We start from the raw sequence: 20,845 nt of genomic DNA, 5'->3' as shown, positions 1-20,845 counted from the left end.
CTGTCATGAAAAGAAAACTGTTACAGAGACTGGCAACCCTTTTAAAGGTGGCTATTTATTGAGACCGTTACCACTTCTTGAGGGAATAAAGAAGCAGTGTGGCAAACCAACACTGCTGGTTGGTTTCTGCTATTCTTGTTGCTAAGCAAAGTCTCTAACCTGAAGTTCTTGGGGTGACAGTGCTGAGCATCACTCTACAGCCATGAAGGGAAGCTCAGAGGAAAGCATAGAGAGCGTCAGGCCCTCCAACCTGCAAGCTTTTGCTAACATGTCCACCCTACATGGCATGAGTCACATATTCGCTTATGGGCACATGACATTCCGCCAATTTCTTTGGACGCTTTCTTTCTTGGGTTCACTGGGCTTATTGATGCTGGTCTGCATGGATCGGGTGTCATATTATCTGGAGTATCCTCACGTCACTAAGCTGGATGAGGTGGCGGCAACAAACCTCACCTTCCCAGCAGTTACCTTCTGCAACCTCAATGAGTTCCGCTTCTCCAAAATCACCAAGAATGACCTCTATCATGTGGGAGAGCTCCTGGCCCTCCTTAATAATAACTACCAAATAGCCAACCCGCACCTGGCTGAGCCTGAAGTTCTGGCCGCCTTAAAGGATAAGGCAAACTTCCTGAACTTTAAGCCAAAACTGTTCAACATGACTGATTTCTATAACCGAACTGGTCATGACATCAGTGACATGCTGCTGCAGTGCACCTTTCGAGGAGAGGACTGCCACCCGGGGAACTTCACCACAGTAAGTAGCCAGGGGTTCTTGTGCTTGTCCTTTAAGCTGCTGTAATCCTATCTCGTTTCCTGCTCGTTTTGATAGTCTGCCGCTTTATTTTGAATCTGGATAAGTTTAGACCCAGTTTCAATGTGACTTTGCAGTTTACTTGGAACAGATGTCTTGCTTTAGTTTGTGTTTTTACTGCTCTATAATGTTATGAATTATATCTTTAATAAGGATAAGGTCCTGAGGTGAGATACTGCTATTACTTGCTCAGTGATCTCAGAAGACAGTTTGATTTCCAAGAATACAGAAAACATATGTAGTGTGTGTGTGTTCATCTTGAAGGAACCTATATTTTCCATTATGGGGTTCATTGAGGTCAGATACACAGTTTAAGTGCACGTAAACCTTTGTTTGTGCAAATCAGACACTTTAGTCACAGTGTTGAAATTAAGCCTCCTAACTGATTATTATTTTGCAGCTGTTTTGTATTCAAATGTTCTCTGTTGTTGCTCTGAGTGATCTGTTTTCAACAAGTAATTTCTCAATTGTCACTTAAAACAATGCAATGTAACAGATTTATTTTTGTTTAATTTGAGAAGTTGTTCAGGAGAGGTGTTCTGATGCCGAGCTATCACCAAGCATCCATACTCTGTGCTTTGATTCATTCCACACTCCATTTGGCAGTCACACACAAACTCTTCATTTACTATTCGGTATGAATGAAATTCACTAAACTGTAAAGTGCCCTTCTGCTTGTGTGGTAATAGGAGACCCTCATTCATTTAAAACATTGTGTATAGTTGGTAGGAAAGGGAACAATTGGAAAGTCATTTACAGTACATATGCTTGGTTCAGCCATTTAGAGTGACAGACTTAATTATTTAAAGCAGAGACCTGGATCCAGGTAATATGAAATAATTGCCTTGTCCAGATGTTTAAATCTGTCAGGTGAATCGAGTTGACTGGAAATAAATTGTAAGAGTGGAACAAGTAGGCAGTTTTGTCTGGCATCAGCTGATGCAATGATGTCTCCTCAAAGATCTGAACACACCCAAGGACTGCAGCTGCGTTACACTGTGAAATGTGTCTGCATGTTCTTAAAGAGTGACTCCTGCACAGGCAATGTGTTCTTACTGTTTTTCATTGTGGTTTACTGGAATCCCAGTTAATTATTGTGATTAATATTATGCTCTAAGCATTTTCCATATAAGGCAACCTGTGATCTCCCTGTTTGCTGTTGTCTAGTGCGTTGATGCAATTTCAAGCTTAATCAGCCTGTTTAATTGTTATTAGCTCATTTTGTCTGAGTGAAAAACAGACCCAAAAAGCAGGGAAACCTTGGCTTGGTCTGGTGTAGCCATTATTTGATATAAAGTAGACTTCTGTACATGGGCCAGTGAATAAATAAACAAATAGGTGCAGCCTAGGGATAAGCTGCAATATTAGCTGTCTCTGTTTCACTCCCATTTCCTTATTTTAAGGTATTTTACTATTCTCAGAGTGCCCGTGTCCTTTATTCCATCTCTTGCAGTGCAGGTTTGATAGAGTAATACTTAACTTACACTGAACTTGCTAATCTTTCAGTTGAATCTATCCACTCGGAAAAATATGATTGCTTATCTATGTTGTATCTTTAATCAACCCTGAAATAACCCCCTCCCTTCAAGATGTCCAGTTTTTAAGTGAGTGATGGCACTATCTTCAGAGTCAATCATACTTCTTCTCTGCTGAAGGAGGAGATAAAACCCAAATGTAATATTGCCTTTCAGGCTTTCTTCTTTTCAATTTATGTCGCAAATATTGCGAACTGGGAATGTCTCCATTTACATGTTTGTTTCTGAGCAGCACTCAAGAGTGTCTTGAGAAGCAAATCGTTCATGGGAAGCTAATTGCTGTTGTACGGGTTGATTGAAAATGCTTGCGGCATCAAATGAGCTGTTAGAAAAATTTAATAACTTTGGTTATGCTGCACGTTGGTTTTTCGTTGCCAGGTAAGTACGGCTGATCCAACAGTAAACTTCCACTTGGCTGAGGATAGGTGTGCCATATTTAAGCAGTCTTATTTGTATCCATTAATCACTTTTGTATGTTGTTTGGATGGACCGGTCAAAGCAGTGCAACAGCCCTCGGCTGTGCTCTGAGTGGTCTGTCAGGACTTGGATGGGTGACAGTATGCCATACCCATCTAGCAGAGTGTTTGTTGCTGTATCTTAGAATCATCTCTCACAAGTAAGTGCAGAAACTGCTTCCTGCTCACTAATAGAGTGACTAAGTTCATAACCTGCTTCAGTGCACTGGATGCTGCGAAAAGACCCAAATTAATCATCAAACTCATAAAGCAGGTTTGATTAGGCTGGCTTGATATCATAATATATCATCATTGAATTTATTTGTTTTTTTCTTTTTAAAAATCAGTATTGTGGTGGCTGTAGCTTATATTCAAATTCCCCCCACAGACATGTTGAGAAGCAGATTTACAATGCAAAGGACAGTGGGAGTGATGAGCTTTGACCTTGAATAAATGAAGGAAGAATCCCATTAAGTCCCGGTGATGATGCAGTTGGGAAACAAAGCATTCAAGATGTTTTGCATTGTAATGGATTGATGGGCAAGAGGAGAATGGTAATTTGTATTTTGAATACTATTAAAAACTTTAATCCCTTGTAATGATTTTACGAGGCATATATTAACAGTTTTGCAAAGAATTTGGATTCTTCTTATTTCATTGTTTCCTGCATTTAAAATTTAAAATAGCTGCTGCAACACTGACAAGCTTTTTTAGTTTGAAATTCAGGGAAGTTTCAGTTTCTTTGGGAGTATTGTGCACTTTGAGTATCTGCAACCTTGAGTCTCGTGCTTAAATTCATTGTAAAGTGAAGTAAAAACATTCTCATTATAAATCCCACCTCCTAAAGTGATTTAATATGCAATCATATCTAAAGAGAAATTCCCTTTTAAAGTTTAATTTAACAAACTGGGACTTATTTATGTCTATATTTATTTGTATAGCAGAGTTATATTTCTAATTGAGTTTAAAAAGGTGTGTTCAAGAAAGTGACCTTTTTCGAAATGCATTTATTGAGTTGCTGTGACTCTGTAAGACCTATGACTAACACTATGTAAATGGAACCTTGGTCGATGATACACTGCAGCTAGTGAGCAAGAAGTTGATTATCATAATCTGATGGTGTGGATGTAGTGCTCCATTCTTAAGTCCTGACAGGTTATGACAAGTCCCCATGGGCTACATTTCTGTCAATTTCTTACAGAGTGTGTGAAATCTGTATTCATCATCACATTCTGCTGAAGCTCAGTCTTTAAGATGTGAGTTGTCTTTCATCTTATAATCCCGATGACAGTGGGTGCCAAGGGTATAAAACACGGCCAGGCTGACACTATATGACTTGTGGGTCTAAAAATTTGGAAGAGAGAGTCTAATTTTCTGCCTATGAACAGCCTGATGCTGGAGACAGACAGTATTTTGAGGCTGTTGCATTGTTGGAATATATGTGCGCTGTATGTCAGCTTTTGTGTTTATATTGGCTGATGGGTTCAAGTGTCATAAAACCAACTTGAAGTCATTTAAAAACAGTCATTATTTCCCTGTTTGTTGAGCAGGTTCTTTTGTTTACAGTACTCTGCGACAGCTGAGTTGGCGGAGTAAAATATCACAGTTCAGCAGATGGTGATGCAGATTCTGTTACTAATAACTAATGATTAGCTATAAAAACGCGGCAATGTGTGTCTTTGTCCCAACTGTTTAACAACCTAAAAAATATCAATATTTCATTTTTTTATATATATCATGAAAAGGAAGCAAACTGAAAACATAACACTGACATGTTTTCTCCTAATAAATGTTCTTTCTGACTTTCATACATGATTATCTAACATTGACTAGCTGTGTCTTCTTGTCTAACAAATGTTCCTGTTACAATTAGGTCCAAAATTGAATTTATTTTACACCTCTGTTCACTACCAAAGTGGATTTTAAATTAAACAATCAAGTTATGATTGAAGTGCAGACTTTCAGCTTTATTTCAAGAGGTTTAACCAAGAAGACAAAAAAAAAACAAAACAATCCATTAGCTGTTCAAGAATTACAGTCATTTTTTTTATACATGGTCTCCCATTTTCAGAGGCTAAAAATTAATTGAACATCCTAACATATTTATGTATGTAACCAGGACTGTATTTATTTGTATTTAACACGAAATGTGTGCTTTATTGGGTTTAGATTAAGTGACTAGTTAATCTTGTACTGAAGAATGAGAAACTCTTGGATTGGTTTTGATTTTGCTTTGGGTCATTATCCATTTGCTCTGTGAAGCTCTTTGCATTCAGCATTTGGCTGAACTTCATCTGAGTGTAGCCCTGCACACTTCACAATTTATACAGCCAGCTCTCTTATCAATAAACACTAGTGACACAGTTCCACTGCCAGTCATACATGTCCACGCATGTCCAATACCATGTTTTACAGATAATTCGGTATGCTTTTCACCTCCCATCGCTCTGGTACAAGAACATTTTGGTTTCATTGGCCCATACAGGTTTCTTTAAAGAGCCAGCCTTAATCTGGCCTTCCTGTTCTTGAGTGTAGCCAGAGGTTTTACCTTGTTGTAAACAGTCTTTATTTCCATGAAGGCATTTCTTGATTGTAGACTTTGGTAGTGATACACTACCTTCACAAGACTGGCATCATTAGATGTTGTGAAGTCGTTTTTTTAAGGTAATTCTGTTATCATCCATTTTTGTCTTCTGTGGACTTCCTGAGCTCTTTGGTGTTGCTGAGTTTGCCATCGCACTCATTAAAAAAAGAACTAGATTGTTGATTTTGCTATCTTTATTGTAGTTTTTCAGCCTAATGATGGCCCCGCTCACTTGCACTGACACCACTTTAGATTTCATATTTAAAATAAGAGTAAAAAAGTTAAAAAAAAAAACAACTAATTCAGCACTTTGAATCTGATCTTATGTCTGCTTCACTTGTCATGAAATAACAGGGGAATCTGCCTCATCTGGACATGAAACTCCTTGTCAGTCAATTGCCCAATTAATTTGGAGCCTTTGAAAAGGGGGTGCCATGTATAAAAATGGCTATAATTCCTAAATAGCTACTGCAATAATTTTTGAGACCCCCTTGAGTTAAAGCTGAAAATCTGCACTTCAGTTAGATGATGATTTTTTTCCATTTAAAATCCACTGTGGTGCACAGAGGCAAAACCACAAAAATATGTGTCTTTGTCCAACACATTTTGGACCTTACTGTATTTAAGAAAAATGTCCCAGCTTTTAAATCTGTGTATGATTCTATCATTTATATTTGTTTCTGTCTATTGTTAAATGCTCTTACAATCTATTTATTGGAGCTTTTTCATTAAAAACAACTGCCAGTGTAGCTAGAAACGGTGCTGATGACAGCAGTATGAGTACACAAACATAACGGTGAAGGGTGATAATTATGTGATTCATTACTATGCATTCTGCTTAATTATTACACACAGTCCTTGAATCCATTATAAGATTTTTCATTAGTATAGCTTTGTAACTGAACATTACATCACTGCTTTTCCTGCTGTGCCTGCTGTCGATGTGACTTTTGGGCTCCAAAATATTTGTATTGATTGCTAAAATCCAGCACCAGACAGGCTTAAATCAGTGTGCATGCTCAGAATTTTATTTGCTTATCTTCTTACCGTATGTACATGCACATAAACACAGGGGCTTGTCTGCAGTCAGAAACATGGCAGCTGACACTACCACAGGAAGCCTTACGTACACACACAGAGAGCAAGCAACAACGCTTCACAAAACTGCTTCCCGTAAAGTACAAATTTTAGCAGTAAAATATCAAGCTGCTCCAGCAGCCACCGAGTAGACCTCCTGTAGTCTTTTTGTTAAGTGGGTATGTGGGCTGACTGTGTGGAACAAAGCTATCCTCACTCTTCAGCTGGACAGAACGAGCAGTCTTTAAATCTGCATCATTAAGCCAATTGGTTTTAGAAGGGGGAAAAAAACTAAATGTGTGTCTCCACGCTGTGCCACTTGCTGCTCAGCAACAGCAGCTGATATGTGACGGCGAAGCGGCAGTGTCAGGAAAGAAGAAAACAAGACGCTCCACTGAGTAATGTTTCATGAGTTTTATAAGAGGTGTTGAGTTATGAAAACTTATCAGAGTGTAGCAGACACACTCTGTATAAACTCAGGAGAAGATGGAGATGGGAAAAATCAGAACATGGGCATGTCTGAAAAGTAAGATAAATTGATGTTCAAATATGGCTAAGGTGCCGTGCATTTTTTCAAAGAAAAATCTGTGAGTGCCACTGTGATTCTCAGAGCTGACAAAATAGAATATATTCTTCCCCTTTTTAGACAGAAGTTTGTGGGATTTAACACATTTCCACGTTAAAGCGATCCTCATGTCACTGTGATGTGCCGGTTCCTCATGTGGATACACACAAGGAAATGTGCTAAGAGTTATTATTTTTAGGGTCAAATATCAGCCACGTGTACTTTTTCAAATACGCCACAGTCACCAAGAAATACGCAGAATGGCACATGGGCATATTTTCTACAGCAAGCCTAATTGGAAGCTTATGTGGGGATAAAGTCAAGTCAAAAGTCTGTGCACATGCTCGGCTTCATGAAAGTAAAGATGAGTTGCTGGGACTAGTGGTCAAAGAAGTAAAGTTTCAACTAGTGTGCAATTTAACGTCACTTTAACATTGGCTTCTACATCGTGTTTGATGAACAACAGTATTTAAGGAAGGAAGCAGCTACAGGAAGAAGTATAGGCCTTTTCCCCCCTCAATTATATAAAAGTAACAACCCAGATCTAAGAATAAATCCATGATACCTTGAAAAAAAAGAAAAGAAAAAAATTGACAGGCCATAAGAAAAAGAAATATCATTACATGTGAGGCATTTACTTTAGAGTTCATTAATGTTCAGCAGTTTGAAGCATCTCCTGAAATTCACAACAGGCAGAGGTGTTACAAAGGCTTTACCTGCCTCCAGGCAGAGGGGCTTACTGTCTACCGCCCTAAAAATAGACATATTTATCATCAGTGTGTATCTTGGAGAGAAAAGATGTAGCCAGTAGTAGCACAATTGCACATTTAATATAGGGAGTTAACTGCTCATTGGAGACAATGATTCCCTAATTTTGTCCTTTAAAGCAGTGCAGTGTGCTATTCTGTACAGAAGCACTGTCCTGAGGATAAGCTCAGTGTACAAGCACAAGTACAGTTATCTTCTGTCTCCCCTAACCTGTAAGCTTTATGGAATACTATAGAACTAGATGAAACGCTGACATCAGGCTAATTGTGCAAATGCACAATGATCACCACCTGCACTCATGTATATATCTTTCTACGTAGCACTCTTAATTCTTATTCTCATGTATATATCTCATGTATAGCTCATGCACATATCTTTCTACGTAGCACTTTTAATTCTTATCCCTACTTTTATTTTTTCATGTCTATTTAAGTGCTATTTATGACACTATTTAAGTGCTATTTATGACACTATGTTTGCACTGAAGCACCGCAGCAATTTTCTAATGTTGTAAACCTGCTCAACATTTGGCAATAAACCCCTTTCTGATTCTGATTCTGACAGAAATGAAGCAGATAGCACGTCCAGCTACAAAGACACCGGCACAGCTCTGACTGCAGGCGAATCCATCCTGGGACGTCTTTGACCCTGGCTTTGGTTTTCTCATAATTACCAGTTTTTGTTAGTTTTTTTTTAAACATTATACTGTCCCAATATAAATAGGCTTTATTCATATGAGATAAACACATTATTTTCTTTTGAAACATCAGCAGTGACATTTTTCAATATGACAAACGTTTGGCAGTGTTGTCTCAGGAAGGCTGAAACTGTCTAGCCTGGATGCAGTTTTTGTCACTTCTCCCACCGACGATGGCTATTCTCGTCTGCATTCCAGTCGGTCCATTCGCTGAGCTTAATGTCTGCCGAGATTGCCTCGTGTCAAAGCTCGCATTTGGCATCAGCAGATAACGTTAGTTATGACAGCCTACAGCTTCTGCAACCAAATGGCACGTGTGCTGTAATATTCTGTGTAATGCTCTTATTAATCAAAAGTTTCTTCTTAGTGACTTTAGATTACACGAAAGGTGATCTCTGATAGAAACTGTTGTGTTTACAGTCATGATTGCTGCATTTTTACCAGATGATTATAATGAAACAGTTTTGGTTATTTAGACTAAGATGATGCTAAATTAGACTTGGATCATCTGAAAGTGATTTGTTCTATTCAGTCCTCAGTATAATGTTGAAACACACAAAAGGAATAGGAGTATTTCTAGTTTTGTTGATAGAAATGTTCACTTCATCTAGAGGCAGTACTTCAGCACTAGTTTAGATAAATTGAGATAAACAGAAGCTGAAATACCAAGCCGAGAACTTCTGGTAAGTTGCAGTTATCATATATAAAATGCTGATGTTGATACGATAAAGGCTGGCATTCTTCTTGGAGACTTTAACAATGAGAACTTCTCAGAAGTGAACTGAAAGATATTTGCTTCTTTAATAAAGAAGCAAATAAAATAATAAAAGCAATGCAAGCATAAAAGCTTTTCTTTGTCATAGCCAAGGCTAAATAATGCCATGGCTTGTTAGAACAAATATTAGGAGACAGGTATACACACTCCAAAGCAATTTAAATGGCTGACAGCTTCATAAATCTCGTCTTCTGGATAATTTTGCAGCATCCGATCAGGAAGAGTTGTCTCTGGCCATCACATGCCCTTTCCTTTGTGTTTACTGTCCCAGTCACTTATGGAGTACCTCATGGCTTTAGTTTAGGCCCCATTAAATTGCCTTTATAAATATATACCTTTAGGCTCTGTCTTCTGCCATCAGAATCACAAAAAATGCAAGAAAGCAGAATGACAGCAAGACGAAAATAAATTGACTTGGTGTTTTTGTTTTCCCCCAAAATTGTTACTCTTGAATCCAACCTGGGGTGGCTGCGTAGCGGTACATTTTCTTTTTTTCTTTTTAAACTTGCTGTCATTGTTGATCGACACTGTAATCTCACAAACAAATGACCTCTGTGTTCTGTTACTGAGGCGTGTTGCTAAGATGAAGTAATCTCTGTCAGCGATATGAAAATTTTTATGGTCGCAGCTCGTTAAGGCTTTGCAACTGTATCAGAGTATTGGCCAGTCCCAGTTGTCTGGTCTAATCAGAGCTGGTCTAAAATGCTGCAGCAACACTCCTAACAGAAAAACAGACTGTATTACAGCGATATGAGTGGCCCTGAACTGGCCCTGATTCTTATATTTATTTTCAAACCTGTACACGACACCAATGTACTTTGTTAGGAAATAATCCAGGCTTCTTAGATGCGCTAATCATTTGCTTTCATTTAACCACAGTTGAGGCTAGTGGATAAGGGACATGACAGTGGCAGTTTTGGAATAGCCTTCAGCTTTCAATCGAACATTTCCCCTCCAGTGATACATTCATTCAGTTTGATTAGTTTTTTAGTATCTTATATTTGTTTCTTTTACAAATTTCATTCTTTTATCCTTATATTTCAGCACATATTTATGAATGGTGTGCACAGCATTTTGCCACATTGTCATTTTTAAATGTGCTAAATAAATAGCGTTTGTTTGATATCTGCTACTTTTTGTATTTAGGTTTGTTATGCAGTAGAACATGAAACTTCTATTTTATAAAAGTCTTGAAGTGGCATCCCAGGCCCTACTTCTTTCTATAAAATTGACCAGCGTCGTGAATTAACATTTACATTAAAGAGATTTCTCAACAGAAAATTTATATCTGTGCTCTGAAACGTGAAAATGGGTATTTGTTCGAGTATCACTCCCCCTGAGAAAGATGACACCACCAGAACAACAGCTTACACCTTGAAGCTATGTGTTGCGCCATTATATCTGCAAATGGAAAAGAACACGACTCATTCAGTTTGCTTGAGGCTGTTATTGTCATGAACTTTTGATCCATGTGACCCTAGGTAAAGTATTATCACTTAATTAAATTATTTGTAGGACTGTGTGTTATTACTGCAGAGAGTACAATCATTTATACAAAAAGCAAAGGGTAATCTAGTTTAGTTTACAATATAACTTGGCTGTACTGAACAACAGATACACAGAGGAGGATGTTTCTTTTTAAAAATGAGAACTTCTATACTTTTGGCATTGCATAAACACAATGAGCATTTTGCACCTTCTTTTTGCGTGAGTGCTTTATTTTCCATTAACATGCAGCAACACAATGAGAAAGGACAAATGAGTATGTCTCTGCGTAAATTGATTTTTGCCTCCTACAAGTTCAGAATCTTTATTAATTTCCACCACATTTGGCCCAGAGGTTGAAAATAGGCTACTCCTTTAGTCCCTTACATTACATTACATTACAGTCCATCAGTGAACCAGAATTGTGCTAGAAGTCATTACAGCTGTCATTACTGTGATTGTGACCTGTGCTGCACCACAGGGCTGCATTTCCTTGCTCATTTACATTCATGGGCTGTTGTGGTTTGTTTATCTTTTCCTAAACTGGATTACTGTTTATAAGGGCCAAGATGTCAACATGTCTTGTCTGTTTTGTACAAGCCTGGTTTATGACAGAGTATAATAAATGCATACAAATAACAGAACATCTTCACTTCCCCCCCCACAAAAAGAGAATATTTTGTCCTAGTAATAAAAAAGTTGGAGTTTCTTCTCTGCTTTACTTTGATATGAGATAGCTTGGAGTTTTGAATTGCTGTTTAATGAAATTAATCTTAGGTTGCTATGTGCCTCTAAGCTCTACACTGGCTCTTGTGTTTTGTTTTGTTTTTTGTTGTCGATTTTTTCTTCTTCTTTTTTCTCTCATTAAATCCACTTATTTTGCCTTCGGTATATAATGTGCTCTGTCATGACTTGTCCCTTTTATTTGTCCTGTAACAACCAAGGCCAATACTATTATATTTGTGTGGATAATACCAAATCCAGAGTATCTCTTCACTTCACATGAGGGCTTTCCATGGGTGGCAATGCATTATGCGATTTATTCTTATTTCTACAGCTCATGTGGTACATATTGTGTAGTATCACTGCTGCTGCAGTGGCAATATGTTGAGTAATGCATGCTGTAGTAGATCAGTGGTTCTCAAACACTTTAGCAAAGATAAAAAAAATCCACTCTGCAAGTGTTTTAGCCAGAAATGAAGACACTGTCACAAATAGGCTTTGCAGTGGGTTTATTTCTATATGCTGCTAGAGTCTGCACTCACAGTACATGGTGCAGTTATGGAAACGAAGCTGTTAGATGAAGTGATAGCTCACACGGTCAATGGCTAGACAGAAGGTCACACCTCTGCTTTGGGAGTAACAGACGAGTCCAGCATTTATTACGCCTTTCCCATGTGGGAAACTATCTGAGCTGAACGTCTGAACATTTAATTTGCATGCTGTATCGATCGATAGATAGATAGATAGATAGATAGATAGATTTATGAAATATAAGAAAAATGTGTATCTTAGATTAAGACATAAAGTGAAATTGCTTTTTATTCACTTAACATTTCAAAATCCATGTCAGAATATTTTTTTTTTGCAAATTTTTCTTTAAAAATGTATGAAGTGATGAATTGATTGGTTTCCACATTTTTTCACATAACAGATAAATTACCTAATAATTTTGGCTCTAACGAGCTCTAGAATAGAAGTTTAAGCATATTTAAGTGTGAATTATTATTCCAGCTTTCAGCAGTGTTTTAAATATAGTCTCTTGCGATTCAGCAGTCCTTCCCTGCACATTTTTTTTTCCAAATGTCTCTCTGTGGTGGTTAACTCCAAGATTTCAAAAGATGTGGCCAAAGGGAAAGTTGTTGCATTGACAAGGGAGCACAGTGTGTGCCTTTTGAAAGCTTGTTTAATCATAATTATCTTTGTCTCCCTTTACTGGGTCCAGCCAAGGTCTTATCTTAAATAAGCACAAAAACAATTGAACCTATTCCATACCGTCACTGTCATTATATTAATGCTGCTATCCTGTATATATTGTACATACTATTGTTTGAGTACTTACGATTGTTTTTTTTGTACTTTTTATATTTTACATTTATATTTATTATTGAAACTTGCACCAAGGGAGTGGCACTCCAATTTCGTTGTACTCTGTACAGTGACAATAAAGGCTATTCTATCAGAAACAATTTAAACAGTTTCCAGGCCATCATATATACCATTGTATCTGCTGCAGTATAACAAGCTAATGAATATCTTGAATTTAAAGTTGTTGTTATTGAATAGTTGTTAATTACATTACACGAGGCTGCTGATGAACAGATGCTTTTTGTGACCAATTGTCTGGATTTTTATTCCACATGCCTGCCAGTAATGGATGAAAAACAAAACTAAATTTAGTATGTGTTCTAGGTTCTATCTGTAATGACTAAAACACCATTAGCAGTTGAATACCAATTCATTCTATCTGTGTCTAATCAGTGTTGATAACCTACTTTTATTAAACCTTCAGTCTGGATCCATTAGACCAGAGCTCGATATTTTGGTTGATGATAAATGTGTTTTTTTCCTTTTCAGGGTGAAGTGAAATTCATTCGAGCCCTATGTTACCTTGGGGCAGTCTGTTGCCATGGCAGTCATCTGTGAGGCATGTTCCTATGCTGGTATCAGGAATTGCATTACTCAACATTCTGCACAATTACCCGACTTATCTAACCAGCTTTTAAGGTGCAGCTGGAACTCTTCTGATGGTTAACATGGGGCGTGATGCAGAGTTGAACCAAATATCATGTTGCCTTTGCCTGCTGTATTTGCTCTGTAGTTGTACCCCTGAGTGGAACGTCCCATGGGTGATCAACATGTGACCCTGCAGGCAGTAAAATTACATCAGAATTGAGTGCTGATCAATTTATTACATAAGGGAGCCTTAAAGTAAGTGTAGATTTCACTCAAATGAATCAATATGTAAAGAAAATGGTACTTTCAACTCCTTTGTTTAGGTGGTAGCCACAGTGGGTAGCTCCACATGGCAGTTGTTGTTTTTTTTTGTTTTGCTTTTACACCAGACAGACTTCCTGACACTATGGAGGCACAACAGACTCAGTGTGCGAGTTTGAGTCATATAACATTAAATAATATTTTACAGGTGGCACGTTCATCTCACAGAGAGAAGGTACCTGGTTTGAGCTTGCTCTCCAGCTAAGACTGCATGGGTTCGCTCTGAGTACTTGGGCTTCCTCCTACAGTCCAAAGACATGCTTCTTAGGCTATCTGGTAACACTGAATTGGCCATAGGTGTGAAGATGAGCGTGAACAATCGTCTGTCTCTCTGCAATAGACTGGTAAGCTGTTTAGGGTCTACTCCACCTCATGCCTCATAAGAAGGTAGCTCCAGGCCCCTGTGCCCTTGAATTGGATAAGTAGTTAAGAAAATTGATGGCTATAGTATATTTTACATGAGTCAAAGATTCATTGCAGGATGCTTAGTTTTACATGTGAACTGGAGCTGGGGCTCAAACTACTCACCTTCCATACTGAAGACATGGAAGGTCATCCACCAGTCTGAAATTCAGAGGTTTGCTCTGTGGCTCTTCTATCCTTGTTTTAGGATAGCGACTTAGGGTAAGATACTGAATTGCAAATTGCTCCCGATGCATGTGTGTAATGGGTTGAAGTTCTTTATATAAAAAAGAAATCTCTGTTTTGATCTTTTTTGTATAAAAGATAATTGTACCCACTGGAACACAAACCATTTGTCACTGAAGTCCCGTTTAAAGCCTCAAGTTGACCATTTTGGCTGTGGCCACCTTGGTCTTTTGAAACTGGATGACACCAGTTAGAGCTAGATCTGTAATTCATCTCCTCTCCACCTCCCCTTCTGTGATAGGAGGATTACAGCCTAGCATGGAGTAAAGAGGAGGGACAGGTTAATGAAATGATAGCACTACTCAAGTTGAGGGCAATTTGTTAACATACCAGTGGAAAGGGTACCTGCTAACGTGTGTTAAGATATCTAAAACTAATAGAAAGATGTAGTCTAATGACAGGGAAGTTAGTCCTGGCCAGATCGTTGGCAGCGTACCCACGTCTTTCAAATGGGCAGGAGGAGTAACAGTTAAAAAGCAATCCAATTTCTATCTGTACTAAACGACATCAAGACTTAAAAAGAAAAGAAAGAAAAAGAACCAGTGACAGGGTTTGGGACACAAAATTTGAATTAATGTAGAGATATTTATCCTGGCATCACTCATCTGGCTTAGCTGATAAATTAGCCCTTTAGTTTTATGAATTCATGCCACTTTACTCTCTCTGCTCTTTATGTTTGGATGCAGTTCTAAAGATCAAGCTTGCTGCTTGGTAAGAATCAGTGCTGCTTTTCATTATTTGCATTACCTTGCTTTCTGTAAAACTGCAGTTGCTATGTGGGTTGTGTTTGTAGTTATGTGAATGAGATATGTGTTAATTTTCAGTTGCTCAAAGTTGATTTGGGAAAAACTCACAGCCAGAGTATATTGCTAGATAAAGTTTCCTTCTAATGTGATAAAGCCACAGTGTGACAACTGCAACAAGTTTCAGTATGTTGGCCTCTCCTGTCCTTGTTTGTATTTTGGAGAGATGCTTGTTATGACAATGTACTCCCCTGAGACTCATTATGACTCTGGATCTCGAGGATATAAAATAATGGTTTCACTGGGGATGCGAGTGTCACCAGAAACCTGTTTTTGGAATGGGAAGTTTCCAGCTTGTGTGTTTCCTTGTTTAGTTTCGTTAAGATGCTGGACTGTTGCAGTTCAGACACTGAAATGCCAATTGTGTGTACACCCTAAAAAATTATTCAGGGGCTTAGTAAATATCATTATAATTCTAAGTTAGATGACCTTGATTAAATCTTTGAAAATCACAAACGTGTTATCTTGAGTTGAAAATACTGAAAAGAATGCTTAAATTTTCAACACCAGTTTTTGAGTTGAACTGAGTTCTTTTGTTCAAGTTTATTTAAAAGAAAAAATTCTGTATTTGAAACACAGGGTGCATTATTTAAATCTACTCAATATATCTCATAGAAAGTACTCATAATAACTGAGAGACTGGTATTCATATTTATCATTGTCTTTAACTTTAATTATTAATGGTTCAAAATCAATATAATTTTGTCCCCCAATACTAACTTAAAACTTTGAGTAAGACTAATGACCTTTGGCATGTACCGCGCGCGAGGAGCATGGCCTCATGGGAGATTTTCTGCACGTTGAACGAGACAGACACACATCCACTGCAGACTTGGTAACGTTTTCAGGTAAGTGACCAATTCTTACATTAGCTGTCTTTATCCACACCGTTCTTTTATAACATGTTCTGAAGAAAGCGTTTGTCATGGTGGCTCACTTTTCGCAGCGTGTTTGTGCATGTTAATTTAAGTTTTCAACCAGTCTTCCAGTCAAGGCGGCGGGAAACCGCGCCCTTTTATCCTTTTACGTTCTGAGTCGCTATCTGCGTTCCGGGTAATTTGACCGGAATGTCCCGGTACCAGCGACCTGACCGTTTAATCGGGGGCATTTTAGGAACCACGTGAAAGCAGGTGTGCTCAGACATTTCTAGAAAATGGCCCTGTTGAGTCGCGGTGCGGGAGCTGCGGTAGTCACGCGGCCTGACTCACTCTGTCAGGTTGTTCAGGAGGAGATGAACAGACGTCATCAATGGCTTTGGTAACTAAGAAGACCTGCCCGCGGAACAGTTCATAGCAGCAACCATGCTGCTTAGCTTCCTTGTTCTATGTGGGGTCTTTCAGAGCATATAAGACGCTGCTTTCAGCTTTGTCCTGAACAGGGCCAGTTTTTGAGAGAACGCTGAGAGGACCGCCCGGGTCAGATTACCTCATCCAGGGCCGGTCCAAAGTACTATGGGGCCTTAAGTAAATTTAGACTCGGGGCCCTACTTCCTTTCAGATCCCAGAAAATAATGGAAAAAAAAAAGCTTTGGTCTTTTGGGTCAAGCCAAAAGTACCATCATTTCCAGTATAGTTACTCCCAATTTACATAAATAAATGTTTATTTCAATCCAAGCTAAAATTTCTTATAAGAGATTGATGTTATGGCAGATTACTCAGTGACATGTTTTGTAATGATAAAGTTTTGATTTGTATTTTTTCAGCACCATCTTCACCACCAGGAGAAAAAAATCTGCATCAACTACAAAGTAAAGCAGGTAATTTTACTCAGAGGACTTGATGTGTTAAATTTTGGAATGATATGATATTGTTTTATACAAGCTGAGTAGTGGATGGTGATACCACCTAAATATTTATACTGGTTTTGTGGTGGGTTATTTTAGTCATACAAATGCCAAATCTAAATTTTGAGAATTTTTCAGTTCGGTAAATATATTGATGAGTTCATGGTCTGTCATCTAGTGTCACCATACTATCTTTTTATTTATACAGCATGGTGATGTGATTCAGATTATTTCAATGTGGTTAAGTATTGTACTTTGTTCCATGTTGACTTATTTGTAAGTTGTATCCTCCACCTGAATTGGTAGTGAGTATTGGTTATTCAATCAGTTAATCATACAAAAACTGCGTAAGTATGGTTATACACCATTCTGTCATCTTCATACTGTGAGACATATTTTCTCACAATTTTTTAGGTCACAGGTGATGAGATGGCAGTGTAAACTCTGCAAACATGAGGAGTCATCAAAAGTGTCACTACTCAAACATTATCGAGTGAAACATGGTACATTTGGTCATGGCTATTCCATACCCTGTCTTCATTTGAATTGTCCTTGCTCTTTTAAGACATGGGGTGCCTTACGCTCACACTTGTCTAGGTCTCACAGTTCGCATGAAACGGAAGAGTGTGAGGTCCTTCCAACTATTAGATGTAAAATCTGTGACTCTTTTTACCCAAACACAAAAGACTATTTTCAACATATAAATTCCCATTTGAAAAGCCATGAAACCATAGAGTGTGTTTTTGATGGTTGTGAGTTTAAGACAAACATTTGTGGGACTTATGCGACTCACAGAAGTCGAAAGCACAGATTTTGTTCATGGAAGCACTTTAAAACTAACTTGATTTCAAAGCAAACTGTCAGTACATCTAATGAAATCGTCTTACCAGCACTGGAATTAGAAGATCACGAGGACTTGGATGTCACCACTGAACTTGGTTGTGAAAGGGAAACAACAAATGAAATTTTGAAAAATATTGGTGTGCTCTTGTTAAAACTGGAAAGCATCTATAATGTTTCTGGTAAATGTGTGGATGACTTGGTAGAACAGCTCAGTTATATCTGCACATTATCACTTCAGTATATTCCAAAGTCAATAAGTGATATTCTTATTAAGAATAACTGTAATATTGATCAGTCTTTTGTCAGTGAATTGGCTGAAAAAATATGTCACTGTAGTCCTTTATGTGCAGCCCTTAGTCCTGATGGTCCCTTTGCTTCAAGATATAAGAGACAGAAATATTTCAAGGAAAACTTCTGTGTTATTGAACCAGTAGAATACTGTTTGGATCCAGAAAAGAATTCCACTTTTCAGTATGTGCCTATTCTTCAGTCCTTGCAGCTGTTACTGAGTAAAGAAGATGTTAACAGTATATTAACTAGACATTTGAACACTTCACAGTTATCCTCTTTCCACGATGGACAATATTTCAAGCAAAACCAACTTTGTGCTATTGAGGACTTAAGTATTTCCCTTGTTCTCTATGTGGATGACTTTGAAATTTGTAATCCACTTGGGACTTCAAGAAAAAAACACAAAGTCACAGCTGTGTACTGGGTACTTGCTGATATACCAACTGAACTGAGATCACAGCTAACATCAATTCAATTGGCTCTCCTGTGTAAGGCAAGTGATGTTAAAACTTTTGGCTATGAAACTGTTCTCGAGCCACTTTTAAAGGATCTCATAACATTAGAGAGAGACGGGATTTTTTGTTCACAGCTTGGTAGATATATCAGGGGCACTGTTTTTTGTGTTTGTGCTGACAATCTTGGCGCTCATTCTCTTAGTGGACTCGTGGAAAGCTTTTCTGGACATTACATCTGTAGATTTTGCCTTGGAGACCATTCAGACTTTCAGCAAAAAGAAGTTCGTTCAGGAGCTTTTCCACCAAGAACAAAAGAGAACTATGATCTACATGTCCAAACCATAAAGGAAAATTCCTCCTCGGTTCATTTTTGTGGTGTGAAGAAAGGTTGTCCATTAACGGGGAAATTAAAATATTTCCATTTTGTCACAGGGTATCCTCCAGATCTTTTGCACGACCTTTTTGAAGGCATAATTCCACTAGAATTAGCATTATGCCTTCATGTGTTTATCCGTAAACGTTACTTTTCCTTAACTGAACTCAATAACTTCATAACAGAATTTCCTTACAAATGGACCGATAAAACAGATCGCCCCCAAATCATCCCCCTAAATTTTTCCACTCGCAAAAGCATTGGTGGCAACGCACATGAAAATTGGACGTTATTGAGACTATTACCTTTTATTATTGATGAAGCATGGCAAGTTCTTATGACTCTAAAAGATATAACTGAACTTGTTGTGTCCCCTAGTCACAGAGAGGAAAGTATTTGCTACTTGGACACACTTATATCTGAACATCGCAACAGGCTATTGGAGGTTTTCCCAGAGCAAAAACTAACTCCAAAACACCATTTTTTGGAGCATTATCCTGACTTGATCAGAGGATTTGGTCCATTAGTATGCCTCTGGACTATGCGCTTTGAGGGTAAACATAGTTTCTTTAAGAAGGTTGTTAAACACACAAACAGCTTCAGAAATGTACTATTGTCACTTGCCTCAAAGCACCAGATGATGATGGCATACTATTCAGATGGTAATGCATTGAAGCCATCAGTGTGTGTCACTAAAGTATCATCTCTTCCATTGGAACTGCTTGATGTAGAAATACAGCAGTGTCTCAAGGAACTTTATCCAACACAAGCCTATGTGAATTTGACCAACTCTCTGACTCATCATGGAACTAAATATGCCTCAGGAATGGTTTTGCCTCATGGATCTACTTGTGGCTTACCTGACTTTGTGGAGATTTTACAGATTGTTGTCTTAAGCAATGAATTTCTTTTCATTGTGAAGTTGCTCAACAGCTGGTATGATGAACATTTTAGGGCATTTATTCTGGATCCTTCTGGGAAAATGACCTTAATACATCCCAGAGTACTTGGTGACACTTACCCCTTAACACCATATCGTGTTGAAGGCAAGCAAATGGTGTCAATAAAACGTCACATTGTTTGTTAGTGTAAGGGGAAAGACTGAGATACCCCCTTTCTTTTTCTTTTTTCTTGTGGTTTTTATTCTGCAGATGGACTCCGTTGCCTTGAAAGTAATTTTTGGACAACAGAGTGAGAAGCTTGTGCTCTCTTCAGGAATACCCAGGACTGTTGAGGAGTTGCATGAGACAGTGAGAGAGACATTTGGGCTAGTTGAGGATTTCATATTGCACTATTATGATGACTCATTTGGAGATTTCTTTACACTTCATTCTCCCAACCAAATCAAAGATAGGGGTACAGTCAAAGCTGTGGTCATTCCATCAGTAGTGCTTACATTGATTCCTCAGTGTGAAAATCCCTCAGATGTAAGTTCACTGAATGAAAGTTCAAGCTCTTCAACCTATAAAACCACAGAGAACCAAACAGATGGATCATCTCTGTCTTCAGACAACACTGTCATACTCTCCCCTCTTCAAAGTCCTCTAAAGACTACATGGCCAGATGAAATTGTCATTCCACTTTTCTCTGTGGCAACAGAGACTGTACTGAAAAATGCCAATGAAGTCTTTGTTCAAAATGGCACTGTGCTGAACAATACTTCAGTCAAGTCAGATATAATGGAAAAATTAGCTGATTATATGTACAGCTACACAGCCTACCCTACTGGCCTTCAGATTGGAGAAGTGGCAGAGGCTCTGGTCAAAAAGCACCCGTGTCTGACAGAGCCAGGCAGTCGTAATGGCTGGATGGGATGGATGTATAGTCTTAAATACAAGATGGGAAATTACAGGTCAAAGTTACGAAGTCTTGGAGTTCCAGAGGTTACTTGCAACTC

The 20,845-nt window shown here is 38.2% G+C and overlaps 1 protein-coding gene across 1 annotated transcript in view; it reads left to right on the top strand.

Moving 5' to 3' along the window:
- Window positions 1-63: 63 nt before the first annotated feature.
- Window positions 64-20,845, top strand: part of asic1c (acid-sensing (proton-gated) ion channel 1c) — a 110,939-nt gene continuing 90,157 nt past the window's right edge. Inside the window, exon 1 of the mRNA XM_026150189.2 lies at window positions 64-757. Coding sequence (XP_026005974.1) covers window positions 203-757 — 555 coding nt within the window. The 5' untranslated portion in view covers window positions 64-202. The remainder of the gene's footprint in view (window positions 758-20,845) is intronic.

The sequence above is a fragment of the Astatotilapia calliptera genome, chromosome 18 (genome assembly GCF_964374335.1).
Source record: "Astatotilapia calliptera chromosome 18, fAstCal68.1, whole genome shotgun sequence".
NCBI classification, from domain to species: Eukaryota; Metazoa; Chordata; class Actinopteri; order Cichliformes; family Cichlidae; genus Astatotilapia; species Astatotilapia calliptera.
Note: the sequence above shows the minus strand (reverse complement) of the source record. Positions and strands in the feature narration are given on the sequence as shown.